This window comes from Meleagris gallopavo, chromosome 19, assembly GCF_000146605.3.
Source record: "Meleagris gallopavo isolate NT-WF06-2002-E0010 breed Aviagen turkey brand Nicholas breeding stock chromosome 19, Turkey_5.1, whole genome shotgun sequence".
In the NCBI taxonomy this organism is placed as follows: Eukaryota; Metazoa; Chordata; class Aves; order Galliformes; family Phasianidae; genus Meleagris; species Meleagris gallopavo.
Genome location: NC_015029.2, coordinates 6,287,108 through 6,303,823, shown reverse-complemented (window position 1 = coordinate 6,303,823; position 16,716 = coordinate 6,287,108). Strand labels below are relative to the sequence as shown.

At 51.2% G+C, this 16,716-nt stretch overlaps 1 protein-coding gene across 6 annotated transcripts in view; it reads right to left on the bottom strand.

The window, feature by feature from the left end:
- NTNG2 (netrin G2) overlaps nucleotides 1–16,716 on the bottom strand; it is a 36,738-nt gene that overhangs the window by 8,206 nt on the left and 11,816 nt on the right. For 4 of the 6 annotated variants that reach the window (XM_010720931.3, XM_019621469.2, XM_010720929.3 and 1 more), the window contains exons 2-5: nucleotides 14,975–15,618; nucleotides 5,561–5,733; nucleotides 3,929–3,955; nucleotides 2,003–2,122 (exon numbers count right to left, since the gene is read on the bottom strand). In XM_010720931.3, the coding sequence (XP_010719233.1) occupies nucleotides 2,003–2,122; nucleotides 3,929–3,955; nucleotides 5,561–5,733; nucleotides 14,975–15,618 (964 nt within the window). The remainder of the gene's footprint in view (nucleotides 1–2,002; nucleotides 2,123–3,928; nucleotides 3,956–5,560; nucleotides 5,734–14,974; nucleotides 15,619–16,716) is intronic. The other 2 variants (XM_010720930.3, XM_003211306.4) reach the window with 1 other exon arrangement.

The window sequence follows — 16,716 nt, the reverse complement described above, 5'->3', positions numbered from 1 at the left end:
GGGGGGGGGGTATTAATGTCTGTCTGAGCTGACTTTTAACTAAGGAGGAATTTGTTTCATGCTTCTAAAATTGAGGAGAGAGGCAATGGCAGAGTGTCTCACCTGAGATTGTTACCCATCTCGGGGTTATTGCGTCTCCTGCAGGAGGGTCACCTTTTTTTAATGAGATGTTTTCCCTGAGGTTCAGGTGAGTTCCATTCAGAGCCCCTTGTGGTATTTAAAGAAGTACTTTACGTTTTGCAGGGCTGGAGTGGGAAGATTATCTCTGGACATCTCTGGAGGTAGGGGACCAGATTCCCTCTATGAAGGGACCATGCTGCAAAACCCCAGCCTGAATCTCCTGTCCTGCACAAAGGTAGGAACTGGGGGGCAAACTCTACTCTCTTAAGCTCTAAAACAAATGAGGTTTGGGCTGTGCTTTGATTCCACATCACAGACACAGTTCTGGGGTGCAGAAAAATAAACCAGGGCTTGGATGGAGGTGATCAGCTCAGCCCTGCCCCTGTAGAGGCAGAGATGTGGTGGCTGTTCCACGGTTTACATTTCTTTATTTACTTATTACCTGGTGCTAAGGGGTGATGTGAAAACACTCTGAGGGCATTGATTCTATCCAGGGAGAAGGGATAACCCCCAAATGCAGGATACTTTTCAGGTTGCTCAGAGCAGCTTGGCCCTTCATCCCCAACACTGCGCTGTTGCCTACCTGCCCACCTCACATGGACAACACTCAGAAATCATACATGAGATAGGCACTAAATACACCACTCACGTACACACAGCACTTGCAAAAAAACAAACAATAACAAAACAGGCCTAAAATATTGCTGTGAGTGAGCATGGATAAAAATCAGGTGACCCCAAGTGTGTGGTGGAGAGGTGGTTCCCCCCATTGTGGACATAGTGGTGATGGGAGCACTGGGTGGCCAACAACCTCCCCATGCATACTGTAGTTCGTAGGAGTGCTTTTGAGCAGAGCAGAAGATTACCCAGAGTCCGTGGAAGTCGGAGATAAACCCCCAGCTTCCCAAGCAGGGTACCTCTCTGAATATAGCTATATATTCATAAACATGTAATCAAGTTTCCTCATCCCTTTGACTGGCTTCTGGCAGCTCCCCCAGACAGACTGTTACTAACATACTGTGGGTGTAAATCGTCCTCCTGGGAAATATCAGGCCCAGAAAGCATGGCAATGGGAGGAATGCGTGTCTAATTCCCCCATGAGAAGCTTAAAAAAAAAGTCCTGCTGTTAAGTTTTATCTGCTCATTTCCAAAAGAAAAGTGAAAACGATGTCTCCTTGTTCACAGGGGAGGGGAGGAGGAACCCCAGGAGAAAGCACAAAAGTTTTCCTCCACGGGGTGATTGCAGAAATTAGGAAGGGGTGTTATAGGCGTGTGCAAGCTCCATTCTCTGCCCTCTATTTGTGCAGAGCTGCTTGGGGATTGTTGGTGTGTGCCAGTTCTCTCTGAATGCTTGCCCTTGAGCAGGCAGCCAGCCTGCAGCTCAGCCCTTGAGCTGGGACTTGAGGCAGGATGTGGAGAGCCAGCGAAGGCAGAGCCAGCCCCCCTGGGGGAAGGAAGGTGAGCACAATCCTCTCCCGTTGTGCCTTTTTGGGGGAAAAGAAAGAAAAAGGAGGAAAGATAGGGAAAATTGTTGCTTCCCTGCATCCATTCCTGGCTTCTTCCTGCTGCCCTGATGGTAAGAGAGGGGAATGTCAACCTCTGCGTGGTCTTGGGCTCCAAGGTGGACCTGGAACTGTTGGCTTCATGGTTGGAGGAAACATGGCACCTGCTCCTAGTGCCCTGAGACTGGATAGGGGCAAAGCAAACCAGGTCTGCTCTGAGGTTGAGGGATGTGAACCTGTCAGGCTGATTTTTATCCATGTCCCCGTATCATCCTATAGCACAGAAAACCCACAGCAGTCCCCACGCATTCTCCAGCACCACCAGAGGAGCCAGGGTGAGAAGAAGGCAAAAAGAGGAGCGCAGGAAGCATGGCACCCACCTGGTTGGGTGGTGGTGGAGGCAGGAAGGGGGGTGCTGGTGGTGGTGGTGGTTGTGGTGGTGGGGATGGGTTTTGCAGTGGTCGTTTTTGCAGTGGTAACCCGCTGCGGTCGCTCAAACACTATCAAAGAGAAGAGGTGGGAGGCTCTTACTGCAGGGCACGGAAGGGTTCTCTGCACCCCATGGGCTGAGCTGATGACTGATTTCCCAGCACGGTTCCAACTGGGGCACTGGGAGGTTTCTGTGGATTAAGGCTGTGACGCTGGGAGCGCGTGCGTGCAGGGCTGGAGGCTGTGGCTCTATCAGCTTACCCTGTTGGTGCTGATATTAGCTTAAATACTTAGAGCTCTATCGTAAACTAATTGCCAATTAAACTTGAAAAGAGGAAAAGAAAGCACGCCCCGTGCAGAGGAGAGAGCAGGATGGGCTCCTGCTTGCTGCCTTCCCCGTGCCAGATGGCAGAGCCGTGCCCACCCCAGCACAGCTTCCTCCCAGCACCCCAAAGCCGCTCAGCACCAGCGACATCAACCTGTCCCACTGCCACTTGTTCCTTCCCACCGGCATCTTCCACTCACCAGGGCAAAGGAACTGCTGTCCTGGCTTCAGCACAGTGCTGGGTGTGATGCCCATTGCCTGCCACAACAGCCGGGACCGAAATAACATGTGGAACACAAATTCCTGCTTAACTTACACCTGCTGCCCTCGTGTCCTTGTTTGTCCCACTGCTTCATGCAGATTATTGTGCTTAATTTCATAATAGCCCTGAGCTAGTTTAAATACTTAATTTAGGTCACTTCTAGTCTCCTATGCAGGCTAAATAATCTCTCCTTAACTGGCCTTGGATACAAATCCCTCCTGTCTGCTTTCTGCACATTGCTCTAAGCACACCCCCAGCTTCATCCTGGCAGAAAATTTTGATGGGAAACATTTTCCAGTGAAACAAATGCAGAGCTGAGAATGCCAGGCTGCGTAAAGGGGGAGAAGGGTTGCCAAAATGCTTCTGATCAGAAAAGCAAAGAATGTTTTGGACTCGTAAAGCTTTTTTTTTTTTTTTTTTTAAATCCTAAATTACTTAAGGGAGACTTTTAGTTTCTATTTGAAAATTTAAAATCAAATTACTCTAAAAATGGTTCATTTGCCCAGAAAAAAACTATTATCCAGCTTTCAGTTTAGGTACATTTTTCTTAATTGTATTTGAAGTTATCTGAAACCACTTCTCCTCCAGTTCTTTCCACTTGCCTGCAAACTGAAGAGCTCAGTATTCATTCAGCTCTGTGATTTGTTTCTTCTGGAGGGCAATTCTGAGCCACGAAACTCAGAGCCAAGCTACTGCTTCCCCCAGACTCAGGGCTGTGTGATACCAAACTACCTCCAGCTTTGTTAAATAAGGACTCCTATTATTCCATCAATCTTTCAGGAGAAATCCCTACTGAGCTCTCCTCTCTTTGCTGCAGACACTTCACAGACATATGTTCATATACATACACGTGTACGTACAGACGTACACACACTGTATGTGGTTTTTTTTTCTAGGTAGCCCAAGGTGACCCAGCCTGGATGCTGCGCCAAATAATTCAAACCCAGCTCCTTCTTAGAGCAAAAGTCTGCAATACTGGGGGGAAAAGTTCACAGCGAGCAGTGGTGTTTCTGAAGAGTCTTTTTTTATTTCCTTTCCGGCTGCCATTCTAACGAACCTCATGGGGGGAAACCATGCCAGAGGAAGAGGCAAAATGAGGCTGCTGAAGTCAGAGGAAGAAAATATAAGACTCTTTGACAGGACAGAAAATGAGGAGCAATTAGGGAAGACTTATTGCCTGGAAAATGATAATGGACAGAAAACAACCATATTTTTTTTTTCCTAGTGACATCCGCAAGGAGCATGCACCGAGGTGTTAAATGCCAGCATTTCAGTTACGTTTTTACTTACTGCCAAAGGCTGAGCCTGCAGCTGCACCTGGAAAAAACAAGGAGAAGCACGGTCACTGGGAGCAGGAGATCAAGCAGGTGCACAGAGTGGGACCAAACAGCGATTAGTTGGCAGGGGCTTTGCTCATAGTCAAATATGTCTGATGCATCATCTTAAAAGCTGCTCTTGTCAAAGCACAGAGGAGATGTCCAGGGTCTGATATCACACGCCTTTCTCATGGCGTAGAAAAAACCATCTTGGTCCTGGCTGAAAGGTTTTCTGTTCATCTTGACCTACCGTTGATGCCCAGTGAAGGACAAGCACATCTTGTGAGGTTTCCTGTGCTAAGTGTGGACTGCAGGGTCTGGACCAGTTTGTAGCATCCAGGCAGTTCTCAGCGGGGGAGTTTCAGTGCCCTTCCGTAGGGGGCTGCAAAGCCACAAGATTCAAATCTGCCACCCGAAGGCATGGAAAGCCTCAGCTTGGCACAAACACAGAGCAGGGGGCCACTGGTGGAAGGCTGCCAAGAGGAGAGGGCTATGGAGAACAGTCCCTCTTGTAGAGGAAGAGGATGGTGATGGAGGTGGAGGAGGAAGCAACAGAGAGGTGGGGGGAAAGAAGGAAGACTGATTGACAGATGGGAAGAGAGATGAATGCGAGAAACAAGAGCAGAGGAGAAAAAGAGATAGGAAGAGACACAAGGAACAGAGGGGAGGAAAAAGGAGAGAACAGCATGTCTGTGCCTGTCAATGCCAGAAACTTTCCCAGTCTCCTTTGAAGCGATGCAGCCGCTTGGTGGTAGCTGACAAGCTCGTTCCCTTTCAAAGAACCTGCTCGTCTACCATCCCTGGCACACACAAAACATTCCCGTCACGGCCTTCGGAGCCTGGATTTCAGCTTTGATCATCTTAAAGCACATAAATCTTTCAAAAAATTGGGGGGAGGGAGGAAAAAGATTCTCTTTGGTAATGCTCAAAGCTTCTGCTTGAAAGGCCGAAGGGGCTACTGTGGCTCTGTGACATTTAAACAAGTCTGTTGATGTGGACTGGATGGAAACCCAGAAGAAAGTGGCCCATCTGTGATGTTTCCTGCCCCAATTCCCTGGCCTGAAGGATGGTGGGTAGACATCCTTTCTCTAATCTGCGCATCTTCACTTCTGTCACTGTGTTGCTGCAGCAATCGGATGAGACTGGAGCTGAGCAGAGGGACTGCAGCTCTCAGTGCTGCCTGTGACGCCGACACACACAGAACAGGATCCAGAAATCAGCCAAGATAGCTGTGGTGCAGCTCCTGCAGCCGGCTTCACTAGGCTCGTGGGCTATGGGAAAGCCACGGCTCTACTGTGGCCAAATAATTTTCTCCAAGGGACAGTAATTTACATTGCTACAAAGCCACAAACCTTTACTTTGGCCCACATTAGTACAGATCTAAATGAAGTCATTCTTGGACTCACCACTGACCTACCACCCACCAACGGATCCCCTTCGTGTCCACCCGGATCAGTTCTCATTTCTCTGTGCACCACACCGCAGGGAAATACTCACTTCCCTTCTGAAAGCTGAGTGCCCTGCACTGCTTTGTGATGGAGGAAGAGAAGATGAGAGCTTGCTCCCATCCACGGGCATTGTGCAGGCTGAGGTGCAGGTTACTTACATGCATTGGGGGACCCGTTGGGGAGGGGCAGGTAGGATCCTGCTCGCCAAGACCTGGAGCGAAAGTTCTTCTTGCACTTGCCACAGTCCTGCCCCGTGGTGTTGTGCTCACACTCGCACTGCAGGCTGCCCTCCTTGAAGGTGCACAGGTTAGCGTGGAGGTTGCATTTGCACCTGGAAGAAGACAGGAGAGATCTCAGATTTGCTGCACCTTGTCCTTGCCCCAGTGTGTTTGAAAATGTAGAAGTGAAGCTGGGGTGGTTACACCTCTGCTGTTCCTTCTGCAGTGTTTTTCCACTGAACCCAGGGAATTTGGTGCTGTGGGGTTATGATATCCTGGGTGGATCTGCACAGTGCATTCTGAGATGAGAGATTCCTTATTCCTCCCACCCAACTGTGGGAGCAGAGACCATTTCATGGTAAGACAGTCTCCATCCGAGACCCCAGGAAGGAATCCCTACATTTCTATGACAGATATGCAGCTGTCAGCCCAGATCTAGGCTTTTACTTGGAGGCAGAAGGAAGCTTTGGTTTTTTGGATGGAGGAGAGCAGTTAACACCAATGTGGCAGTCCCTTGACCCCTGCACAGTGTTCTCAGTCAAGAGTGTTTTTTCCTGTGGTGTGAAGCTCCACATCAAAACCCCTTTTCATTTTGTGCAGTGCAACCCAGCCCACTGTGCCCAAATTTACGTCCAGGAAACGTCACCATCAGAACCTGCCTTATACTCAGCACCTCATTGGAGAAGGCAACAATGAAAAACACTATTCAGCAACCTGCAAACATTAACAAACTTTTAATGAGCTGTAGGCCAGTGTGCAGGGAGTAATTATCACCGTGCACAGCAATTCCTGTTGCTCAGACTCGGGAGGTGACATGTGCAGAGCACAGAGGCTGAGCTCATAGCTCACACGTGGTTCTGTCCAGCATCCAGCTCAGCCAGTTGGGCAGATGCTGTGAGTACCAAAAATCCTGTTTCATTCTGGACAGTGGATCCCAGCACATTGTGATGGTTTCTCACTGCTTTCTCCATCGTGTAATAATGTACACCCTTAAAAGCAGAACCCGATGTGAATGTGTGGAGCGGTCTGACGAGGATGTGTTCTGCTTTGTAGGGCTACTTGCAGAGCTGAGGGAAATGAAATGCTAGCAGAGAAGCTGTGGGAAGAACAGCCTGTTTCTTCTTGTGCTCTGTCAGCCCAGGAATGAACAAAGTGGATGAGGCTGGGAGCTGTGCTTGGGTCCCTTCCTGGCTGCAGACACCACGCATGCCTATGAGCAGTTGGAGCCCCCAAAGAGGCTCCCAGGCACCGTGCTGATGTGGTGAGCCCGCCTCTGCTGCCTCTGTTCATGCATGGCTGGATACACTGACCTCATGTATGATTTCTTTCCTTCCTCCCTCCCTGTCCTAAATTCTAGCAAACTGTGCTCAGAGGCTGAGGGTAAGCTGGGTGAGGATCCGCATATCACAGCCCTGTCCAGCTTTGGCCAAGCAGGTAGGGAGTTTCACAGCCCCTAAGAAGGAAGAGGGGAACAGGGGAACAAATGGTGCTAGTGGAGCAGGGGCTGACGTGCTCAGTGTGCTCCATTGGAGCCCGGAGCTGGAGCAGCTGTGTCAGGCTGAAAGCAGACAGCCTCCAAGCACCCACACTCTGCAGTTGAAGCACAATGTGGCTTTGGGCAGTTTCACACCTGGGGATGATGCATTTCAGCTGCTCTGTGCCCATTGTGAGGACACATTTCGGCAGAGCTGTCCCAGCCCTTTGGCAGAGGTGATGCCCGGCCATCGGTGCTGCAGAGCTGGGCTTTGAATTATTCAGCGTCCAGTGAATCTGGCCTCCTTCTTTCACTTCCAAAGAAGCGAGCGGGAAGGGAGGAGGGAAGGAAGCAGGCAGGGAAGGGGGTTAAAGCAGGTCAGAGCCTCACTGCGGCCGCACCGGGCCCCGGAGCAGAGCAGCAGTGTCGGAGAGCCACAGCTGCCTCCTCCTGTCCCTGCACAGAGTCTGTTCCTTTGCCAGCGGATGCTCCTTTGCTGGAGAAGAGCCTCACTCCCTAATTGGTGTAAACAAGGAAAATTAAATAAAGAGCAAACACAGGCAGCCCGTCGCCCTTTTCGCCTGGCTCGCCTATTTCTCTCTGCTCAGCTCGTCACCGCTGTGCAGAAGTTTTGTTATCCAAAAGATCAATTTTGCTGGGGAATTGCTTTCTGGCTTTGACCTTTGAGGATCATCAATCTAAGCAGGGAACTATAACCCCAGTGAGCTGACCCCGCAACACAGCGCTTCTCAGAGCAATCAATCAGGCTGCATTATTTAATAGCCAGCAGCTGGCCTAGGTTGCCAATCCCGTTTTGCCCCAGCCTTTCTGCATTTGGACTTCCCCACTCTGCAGCTCAGCTTTAACCCCTTCCCCAGGCTTTCCTGCCTCCCCCTCTGGGCCTCCAGCCCAAGGACATGCTCTCGTTGCCAGTCTGTGCTCAGCATCATTCCCCAGCCAAGATCCAGCTGGTGGAGACAGGAGAAAATGACATTAACCCGGTCCCCTGGGTGGGAGCCGCTCGTCCTGCTCGTCTCTTCTCTTCTTTCCCGGGCGTACAGCCATCTCAGGAAAGAGAGGATGAAGGGAAAGGTTAGGAGCTACTTAGCAATGAGGCTTAAAGAGCAGCAGTGGGGCAGACACCTGTGCTCTGCAATGGTGAAGGCCTCAGTCCAGAACTGACTCTGCTCTGCCTGCAGCACAGAGCTGAGCACGGGGTGCTCTGGAGGGCTGGTTGCTGTTCTTATTCTATTCTGGTTGGATACTACTGGCATAGCTGCCCAGGGAGTGGTGGAATCACTGTTCCCAGAGGTGCTCCAGACCCACGGGGATATGGCACTGAGCTATGTCAGTGGGCATGAGCTGGGGTTGGTGTTGGGCTTAGGGTTCTTAGAGGACTTTTCCAACCTTCATGATTCTGTGATTCTGTTCTACGATTCTCCTTTCCAGCTCATGGCTCCAGACTAGCAGTGATGGCAGCAGTTCTTGGTGAGTATTCAGAGCCTACGTGTGGTGTAGCCATGGTGGGTGACAGCAAACCCAATGGGAACACAGCACCCTCGATGACCTGGGGACACCCAGCTCTGCTGCTGGGAGGTGTACACAGCTGTGTTTTGCACTGCAAGCTCACACCACGCCTCAGCAAAAGTTGCCAGAGCAACACTTGGCCCAACACACTGCAGTTTGCACGATAGGGTATTTATGAGTTTATCCTTAGTGCAGGTCGTTCGGCTGCTGCCTTCCCTCCAAGTGGTGCAGAGTAGTTGGAGGCTGCCAATGCCTCCACCAGGGAACGGGAAGGAGCTTGGAGAGCCAAGGAAAGTTTACAGAAAGTGTCCTTCTTTTTTTTTCTTTTTTTAAGCCATAAAGAGCAGCTCTCCATCCCTGCATTTCCCCAAGTCAGCATCCTGGAGGTCACAGCAGCAAGCGGCTGGAGGCGTGCTGGTGCCAAGACATCAGGCTGCGGGAGCAGGCACAGCCCGCGGGTGGGTGCAGGAAAGCAGCCACCTCCCCTGAGCTTTCACTACCAGTGACTTTAGAAACAAGTTTTAAAAGATCTCTCAGCCCTTCCTTCCCTTCCAAAGATCCTTATGTGTTTCACAACCGCTTTTCTGCCCATAGCTGCGTTTTGAAGAGCACGAAACTCAGGAACATCTCTTTGCTCCTTTCCTTCCTGACCTCCTTGCTGCACAGGCAAAGACATGGGGCAGCAAAAGCCACAATGGTGTGCGACCACCTCTCTTTTTCTCTGGTCCAGCTCATGCTGTCATCTCCACCCTGTGCTCGAGGTGAGGATGCTGCTGCAGGTGGCCCAGGGGTGCGGTGGAGACCTGGTCCCCTCCCACTGGCTCCCATGCTCTCTCCTATCTGTGCTCTGGGCTGGCAGCGGTGCCCCCCTGCTCCCTTTCTGCTTACCCGAGCTGGCACTGGGGAAAGATAGAACACAGCAGAAAGCTGCTAATGACTGCCATCCAAAGGAAGGATTATGATCGCTTTCCCCTGAATTGTTTGCTCTCACTGTAATTGATGAGCCTTTAATGAGTCTCATGGGATGTTGTGTTTGAAGGGAGCTCTTTCCTCTCCATCCCGGAGGAGAACGGTGTTTCAACTGATCTCAGCTCTTGGGGAAACATGAATAACTCTTTTCCTCTCTCTATTGTCATCCCCAGCCATGCTCACAGCACGCTCCAGCAGCTGCCTGGGCCGTGGCTCACCCACTTTTTACCTGCTCCTTTGTGACTGTTTTGGCAGCTCAGCAAAAGCATGGAGCAGGTCTGTTGGGCAAAGCACGATGAGCGCTCAGCTTGGATTGCTTCTGGCCCATCTGTGTGTGCAGAAGCAAGGAAAAATAGCTCCTAATGGCTGGTCCATGTAAGAGGCACCATCTCTTGCTGAAGACCTGTTGGGCAGAGCAGGGCTGAAGGGGCCACGCAAACACAGAATGGGACAAATGTGGCTCATTCATCCAGGAGCAAAGCCAGGTGTATAACTGAGCTGTGGTTGAAGCCAAACAGGGAGGAAGAACCATCTTAATGCTCTGCTTCTTTCAGTGCAAAGCAGGGAGGGAGGCTCTGGGGTTTTGCTGCTTTTTGTAGAGCCAAAAAATGAGCAAGAAAGAAAAACGCCCTGGGTAGGACAGAGGGATGTGCTGTGAGTGGTTCCTTTTCCTTGCGGGTTTTTACTTCTGGTTGTGCGGTGGGGACTGATGAGGGGAGGAGCCCCGCTCACTGCCCTTCGAAATGATTTGAGGTTTGGGTTGCAAAGAGGAGACAATTTAGAAGATGCCAAAATGGAGAGCGTGCTAGCTGGCTGTTCCCATTCAAGTGGCTATTTATTTGAAAGAAGTTGACACTCACCAGCTGTCAGGATCCTGCTGACTGGTGGAGCATTGTTTACATTCAAAGCTGTCTTAAAAAGGCAAACACAAAACCAAGCTTCCCCATTAGGGGGTCAGGCAGCAGAAGGGAGGAAGGGTGAGGAGGACATCGCAGCGATACATGACCGTAAATATTTGCAGAGTAATGTGTGTAAATGCTCTTGGTCTTTCTCCTGGAATGCAATAATGCTTGCAATTGAGTTCATTGGCCAAATTGGATTTGGGCTCCTGTAGAAGTCTCTTTATATTAAGTGCTTTAACATACATCACCTTCTCAGTCTATCGACAAAATTCTATTATCCGCTCAGGGCTGGACACAGCTCGGCAAAAAAACCTGGGTGGAAATAAAAACCTTCACAAAACTAAGCAAGGAGCAGGTAGTGGGACCCGGGGCATCTGCCTATTGACAGAGTGTCAGCAGTGCCTGGGTGCAGGGGAAGATTTGTCCCTAGCTGCCTCCTTCCCTCCCAGCAAGCTTCCGTGGGAGTAAAGCCCTTTACGAGACTGTAGAAAGCAAAGCAAACAGTTGCTGTGCCTTAACTTAATTTAACTATATGACCAACAGCAAGGTTTTGCTTGAACTGAAGCTAATTTCAGCCTGGGTGAGTGCCAAGGAAATTCATCCTTCCAGCTCTTGGGGCTGCCTGGCACGGAGATGAGGACGGAACGAGGACCTCATGGCACTGCTGGTGCAGGCTTGGCTGTCCTTGACACCAGGATGCTGTTACCTCTGGGGACCGGTGCATGGCTGCTGGGGGCTGTGGGACAGAGCAGGGGTGATGGGGGCTGTGCTCAACCTGGTTTTTGTGGTCTTCCCAAAGGTGCTGAGGGTGGGTGGGGCTGGCTGTGAGCTGCTGGGTCAGATCATGGGGGGAAAGTAGAATCATAGAATCGTGAAGGTTGGAAAAGACTGCTCAGATCCCCAAGTCCCACACTAACACACCCCACTGTGCCAACTGATACGTCCCTCAGTGCCACACCCCCACAGCTCTGGTAGACCTCTGGAACAGTGACTCCATCACTCCCTGGACAGCTGTGCCAATGCAACACTACTCTTTCTGAGAAGAAATGTTTCCTGATATCTGTGTGGCACGGGGCTTGTTTTGGGGTGATATTCCTGGGCATGCCTAGATGGCAGAAGCCCATGCTTCCCCAGATCCTGTATCCCCAGGTCCCTGCTATCTCCTTTCTGCAATGCAGAAGTCGTGCAGCTGGTGGGTCCCACCTGGTCTTCACGAGAAGGCATTCAGTGGGGACATCAGTCATTATGCAAAATCTAAAGGGACTGCTCCAGAATTTTGTGTCTATTGCATGGTGATGAGTATCACTCCCTCCTCCTGCCTTTCTCCACAGACTGCCTATCACCAGCAGGACAGACAGACAGAGCGTGCACAGGGGCAGGGAGGACAAAGGAGGAAAATCTTAATAATCAGCCTGAAATTGATTCACTTCTGCTCAATCTGATTTCTCCTAACTGGATCCATGTGTCCCAGCCATGGCACATTAACTTCAATTACAGCTTATTAATGTCTCTGTGATGGAGCGTGCCCCACTGAGCACTGCAGTGACTGACGTTATGGAGGGGAAAGGATTACTCCAAAGAGACCTGATGTGTAATGGAGACAGAATTCATCGCTCTCTCCCGGTCCCAGCAGACAGGAAAAGCTCATCCACCCGCTCTCGAGAAAACGACCGAGCTCACTGCTGCACCGGGGAGAAGATTGGAACTGGATGATCTCTAAGGTCCTTTCCAACCTAAGTCTATGATTCTATGACTCTACAATGAGAGTGAGCAGAGATCTGTGGGGAAAAGCCCTTCCGCTTCCCTTACCCGCCCGCCTGGCACGCACACAGGCACAAGCACACAGGCCAAGGGCTTGCTCGTGTCTATTCCTGTCCTGACTCCTCTGCAGCTCCAGTTACTTTGCAGATCAATAGGGACAGGATGGAAGGAAAGGAGAAAAAAAAAAAGAAGATATAGAAAAGAAAGACAGTAAAAATAAACTTTCAGCCCTGCAAGGAGAAATGCACCAGGCTGAGGTTGCAGGAGATGCAGACAGAGTGCAAAGCAGCAGCACCAGGAAGGGCCCTCAGGACCCACTTCATTTTCAGGTCCTGTCAATCTCTTGGGCCCCCACCGACTTGGCTAATGAAAGAAAGGAAGGCAGCAGAGTATTTCCCTTTTCTCCCTGTGTCCTTTGCTCCTTCACTCTGCTTTTCTGCAAAGCTCTGTAGGGTTGTGGTGAGCAGTTTTCGTTGATGGGAAGCAGAGAGAGGTGAAGGATGAGTGTGCTTGGATGAGGTCCTGGGATGGCACTGCACCAGCATGAGGAACCACCCATTGCAGCCTGCCCTGACAGCAAAGCATTCTGCTCTTCCCTTCACTATGAGCTGCAACTGGAGATGGATATCTCTCACGTCTCTCATTGCATGCCACGGACCACCACCATGCAATGCCATGCACTGCAGCCATGCACCACTTCTCCTCCATCCATCCCTGGGCTGCACCCATCCACAGCTCACCAGCTCCTCTGCACCCCAGCTGGGATCCTCTGGCTGTTTTTGCCTTTATTTCTTCATAATCATCTTCCCTCTCATTTCCTATGACCTCAGTGGTGAATCCCAAACGACACATCCTTTCCCTACCTTCCACAGTTTGCATTGATTTCTCATCTCTTCATCTCAATATCCACCCCTTGTTGGACCGCACACAAGATTTAATTTGGTCTTAGTCCCTGCACGTAACAGGCTTTGCTTATAGCTCGAATTAGATTGCTTTCCAAGAAAAAAAAAGAAAAAGAAAAAGAAAAAAAAAAAAGGACCCTGCTTGCTGGGACTGGAATAACCACCAGAACAGAGTGAATTCACAGAGCTGCTCCACCTGATGCACTGCTTATCCACAGCTCCTCAGCAACTCAGCACTGGGGGTTCAGCCCAGGACAGCCACCAACTCTGTTCCTGTCCATCCCTGTCCTAGAGACCCCCAGGACCCAGCCAGCAAACCCCTCTCCTCCCAGCTTTGGCAGAAATGCAGCACTGCAGCTCCCACCGGACCTTCTCAGTTTGATTGCATTGGCCCAGGGGTATGGGTGGATGTGGAATCTCTGATGTCTCATAAGGGGATGTGCCACCCCCACACCATGTTCCTCCTCTATTTGACTCTTTTCACAATAGTTTGTTGGGGTTTTCTCTCTCAAAGCAATCTCTGATGCTATAATAGGGTATGTGGTGAGGTTTGGACAGGGTGGAAAAGGAAGACACCTGACAGGCAGCAAGAGGCTCGGTTATGGGAAATCTCAACATTGTAGCCAGGAACTAGAGATGCTGAAGGGACACCTTCTGCACAAGGCAGGCAGGAAAGGCAAAGTGATCTGTGGGGACAGGCAGCCATGTGCCACCACAGCCCCTACACCACACAGTAACAGCTCTATTTTACCATGTATCCTAAAGCATCAAGAATCCCAAATATACTGTGGACACAGCACAGTCCTTGGTTACCTGCACAGCACCTTCCAAGCTCAGAAGCCAAAGGTCCTTGCACAAGGGCATCAGATACCACATCCTCATTTACAGCTTTCTGAGCTGAAAACTCTGCATCCCCATAACAGCCCAAAGTCTGACCAGCCCCAATGTCCAACCATCCCCTCCAACCCTTCCTGTCCACTCAGTGCTGCCTACCAGACGCTGCAGCTTTGCCACCAAGGAGCCACCATGCTTGGAGTCAAAGAGAAGGCGGCGTGCTGGCCTTTGCCTGCTTTGTGGCTGCTTGCTCAGCCCTTCCCGCTGCCCTTCCCGTCACCTCCTGCTGAAATAAAGGGCTCTTCCATCCCTTCCTCTCCCTTGGAGCGCAGTCAAAGCCAGCCTCGGCGGCACCTGCGGAACATTTCTGCTTGCGAGACTCAGAAGCAAACAGTTTGGAAGCAATACAAACGGCTCCTCTGTCGCTGTGGAGATTCATGTTAGCAGTGGTGGGTGATGGGGAGATTTTTCCCCTCTCGCCTCTGAGTCTCACACAAGCTGCATCCACAAGCTGGATGGGAAATCAGCCATCTCGGCATTTTTCCACCTTACTTTGCTTTTTCGGTTGATGTCATAACATAACATATGGCATTGCACAGAGAAACGAGAAATAAAGAGCAGGAGAAACAAATCCCCTCCTGCCCAGCTCTGCCCCAGAGCTGGTGCTGGCTTTGGCCTCTCCCCAAAGCTTGTTGACCGGAGCTGGGGCTGAGCCAGGATGATCCTGCTTGGATCAATGGAATTTAATGGGGAAAGCCTCATTTCTCCCCTCCACAGAGGGCATCCTGGGGGTGCCTCAGCCTTTCCCTGCAAGGACACATCTCTTATGACAGCGATGCTGCCCTGGCTTGGGAAAGGGGATATTAGAGGGAGGAACGCCGATCATCTACCAGTTGACATCAACACCGGTGGCTTAGTTCTGCATCAGTGAACCTCTTCTCATCCCTCCAAGAAGAGATATACAAAGAAATACAGCGGCCATTACCTGCCGGTGACTTCAATGTTGGAGACAGCGTAGAAGTACTTGTAGAGGTTCTCCCTCTGCACGTAGGTGCCCCCCAGCGCCGGTCGCAGCAGCCTCATCCTCAGGTCGGTCACGGTGAAGAAGTCCTTGAGCCCCTTGGCGCTCTCCAGCCTTGTGTACAAGTTGTCCATGTTCTTGAGGTCGGGGCCAGCAAAGATGGCGAAGCGGTCTCTCACCTCAAAACGGACGGTCTTCTCCTTTTTGGAGCCCGCCCAGCGGGAATATTCCTCCGTGCAGAGGACCCTGTTGGCACTGGTGGTGGAGAGGTCCCGGACCCTCCGTGCTGGCATGCTGAAGGCCTCCATGCAGTCATCTGCATAATACTGGTACGGGTGCCAAGTCCTCCCGTTGTCCAGCGACTTCTCCAACATCATGATGGTGGGACGGCCGTACTCAAAGGTGATCACGATGTCGTCCGTCAGCTCGATGCTCTTGTTCCAGGACAGAGTGATGTTGGCCAGCAGCGGTTCCGGGTACCGGCGCCACGTCACACTCTGCCAGTACGTGGCCAAGCCTTCATCCTCGCTGTCAAACATGAGCTTTGGTGGGTGGGCCAGGTCTGGGTTGGAGGCGTCGCACTCATCGCTGCACAGGTACGGGTTCTCCTGGAACAACAACAATGGTCACGAGAAAAGGCAACACGTGGGCATTCCAGCCAGACCCTACTTGCCCCATTCCTGTTTTTTGGTGCTTTTCGTAAATATTGACTGCTCAGCTGAGCTGGAGTATTGGAGGCTTGGCTCTGTGTGGGTTCTCTGCCCTATGGACAGCTGAGCTGTTTCCTCTGATAGGCCCTTTGGGAAAGGGCCCTCAATTTGACACAGGTGTGATTTTCATAGAAAGCACTTTCCCTGACACAGTCTCTGAGAAACTTCATTTCAGCTTGGCCAAGTTACAAGCCCATGGAAGGCCATTTTCACGCCTGCTTGCTCACAAGAACAAACAGCTCAGCCCCCAGGCACAGCTGCACTGGGCACATCCGTGTCCCCAGTGGCTCCTGATACCAGCCCTAGGCTCTGTAGGGCCCAGCACCACCGCAGGAGGAAGCCCCATCCCCCATCCGTGCTCAGGCCTCTGCAGAGAGCAGAGCTTTGTGCTCATTGCCCATGGAGATAGGCACTTCCCGAGGTGTGGTGCAATGGCAGAAAAGGTACAGTGATCCATTCTGTCCACAGGTGGTATGTGCTCATGTCCCCTTTTGCTCATATCCCCATTTCCTCATGTCCCCATGTGCTGAACTGCACTGTGAGTGCACAGTGAATGTCATACACACAAAAGTGTTAAAGGTTTGGAGGCACACATCTGGGTTACCTGGGCTGCTGGGTTTATTGCTCGTGAATGTGTCCAAGGCCTTTGTGACAAGCTGGGGTTCTCTCTTGCCCTTTAGCCCTGTAGGGATGCATTATAGCAAGCATCAACCCCTGAAAAACTGCATGGCTCCACACTGCAAATCTGTGCATACAAAGCATCTCTTTGCTTCCCTCTCAGACCCAAACCTGGGCTGCGAGCGCACCAGGCTCAGATGCAGCCAAAGCCTTATCACACAGGAGGTGATAAAGCAGCTGGAGCTGACTGAGGTTGATGCCTGGAGGTGAGCAGCCTGCAGAGCAGCAGGGTCTGGTCTGGTCATCCCAAGCACAGCATGTTAGCAAGGTGAGACTGAGAGCTGTTTTGTGGAGAGATGCTGCATTGCCTGTGGTCCT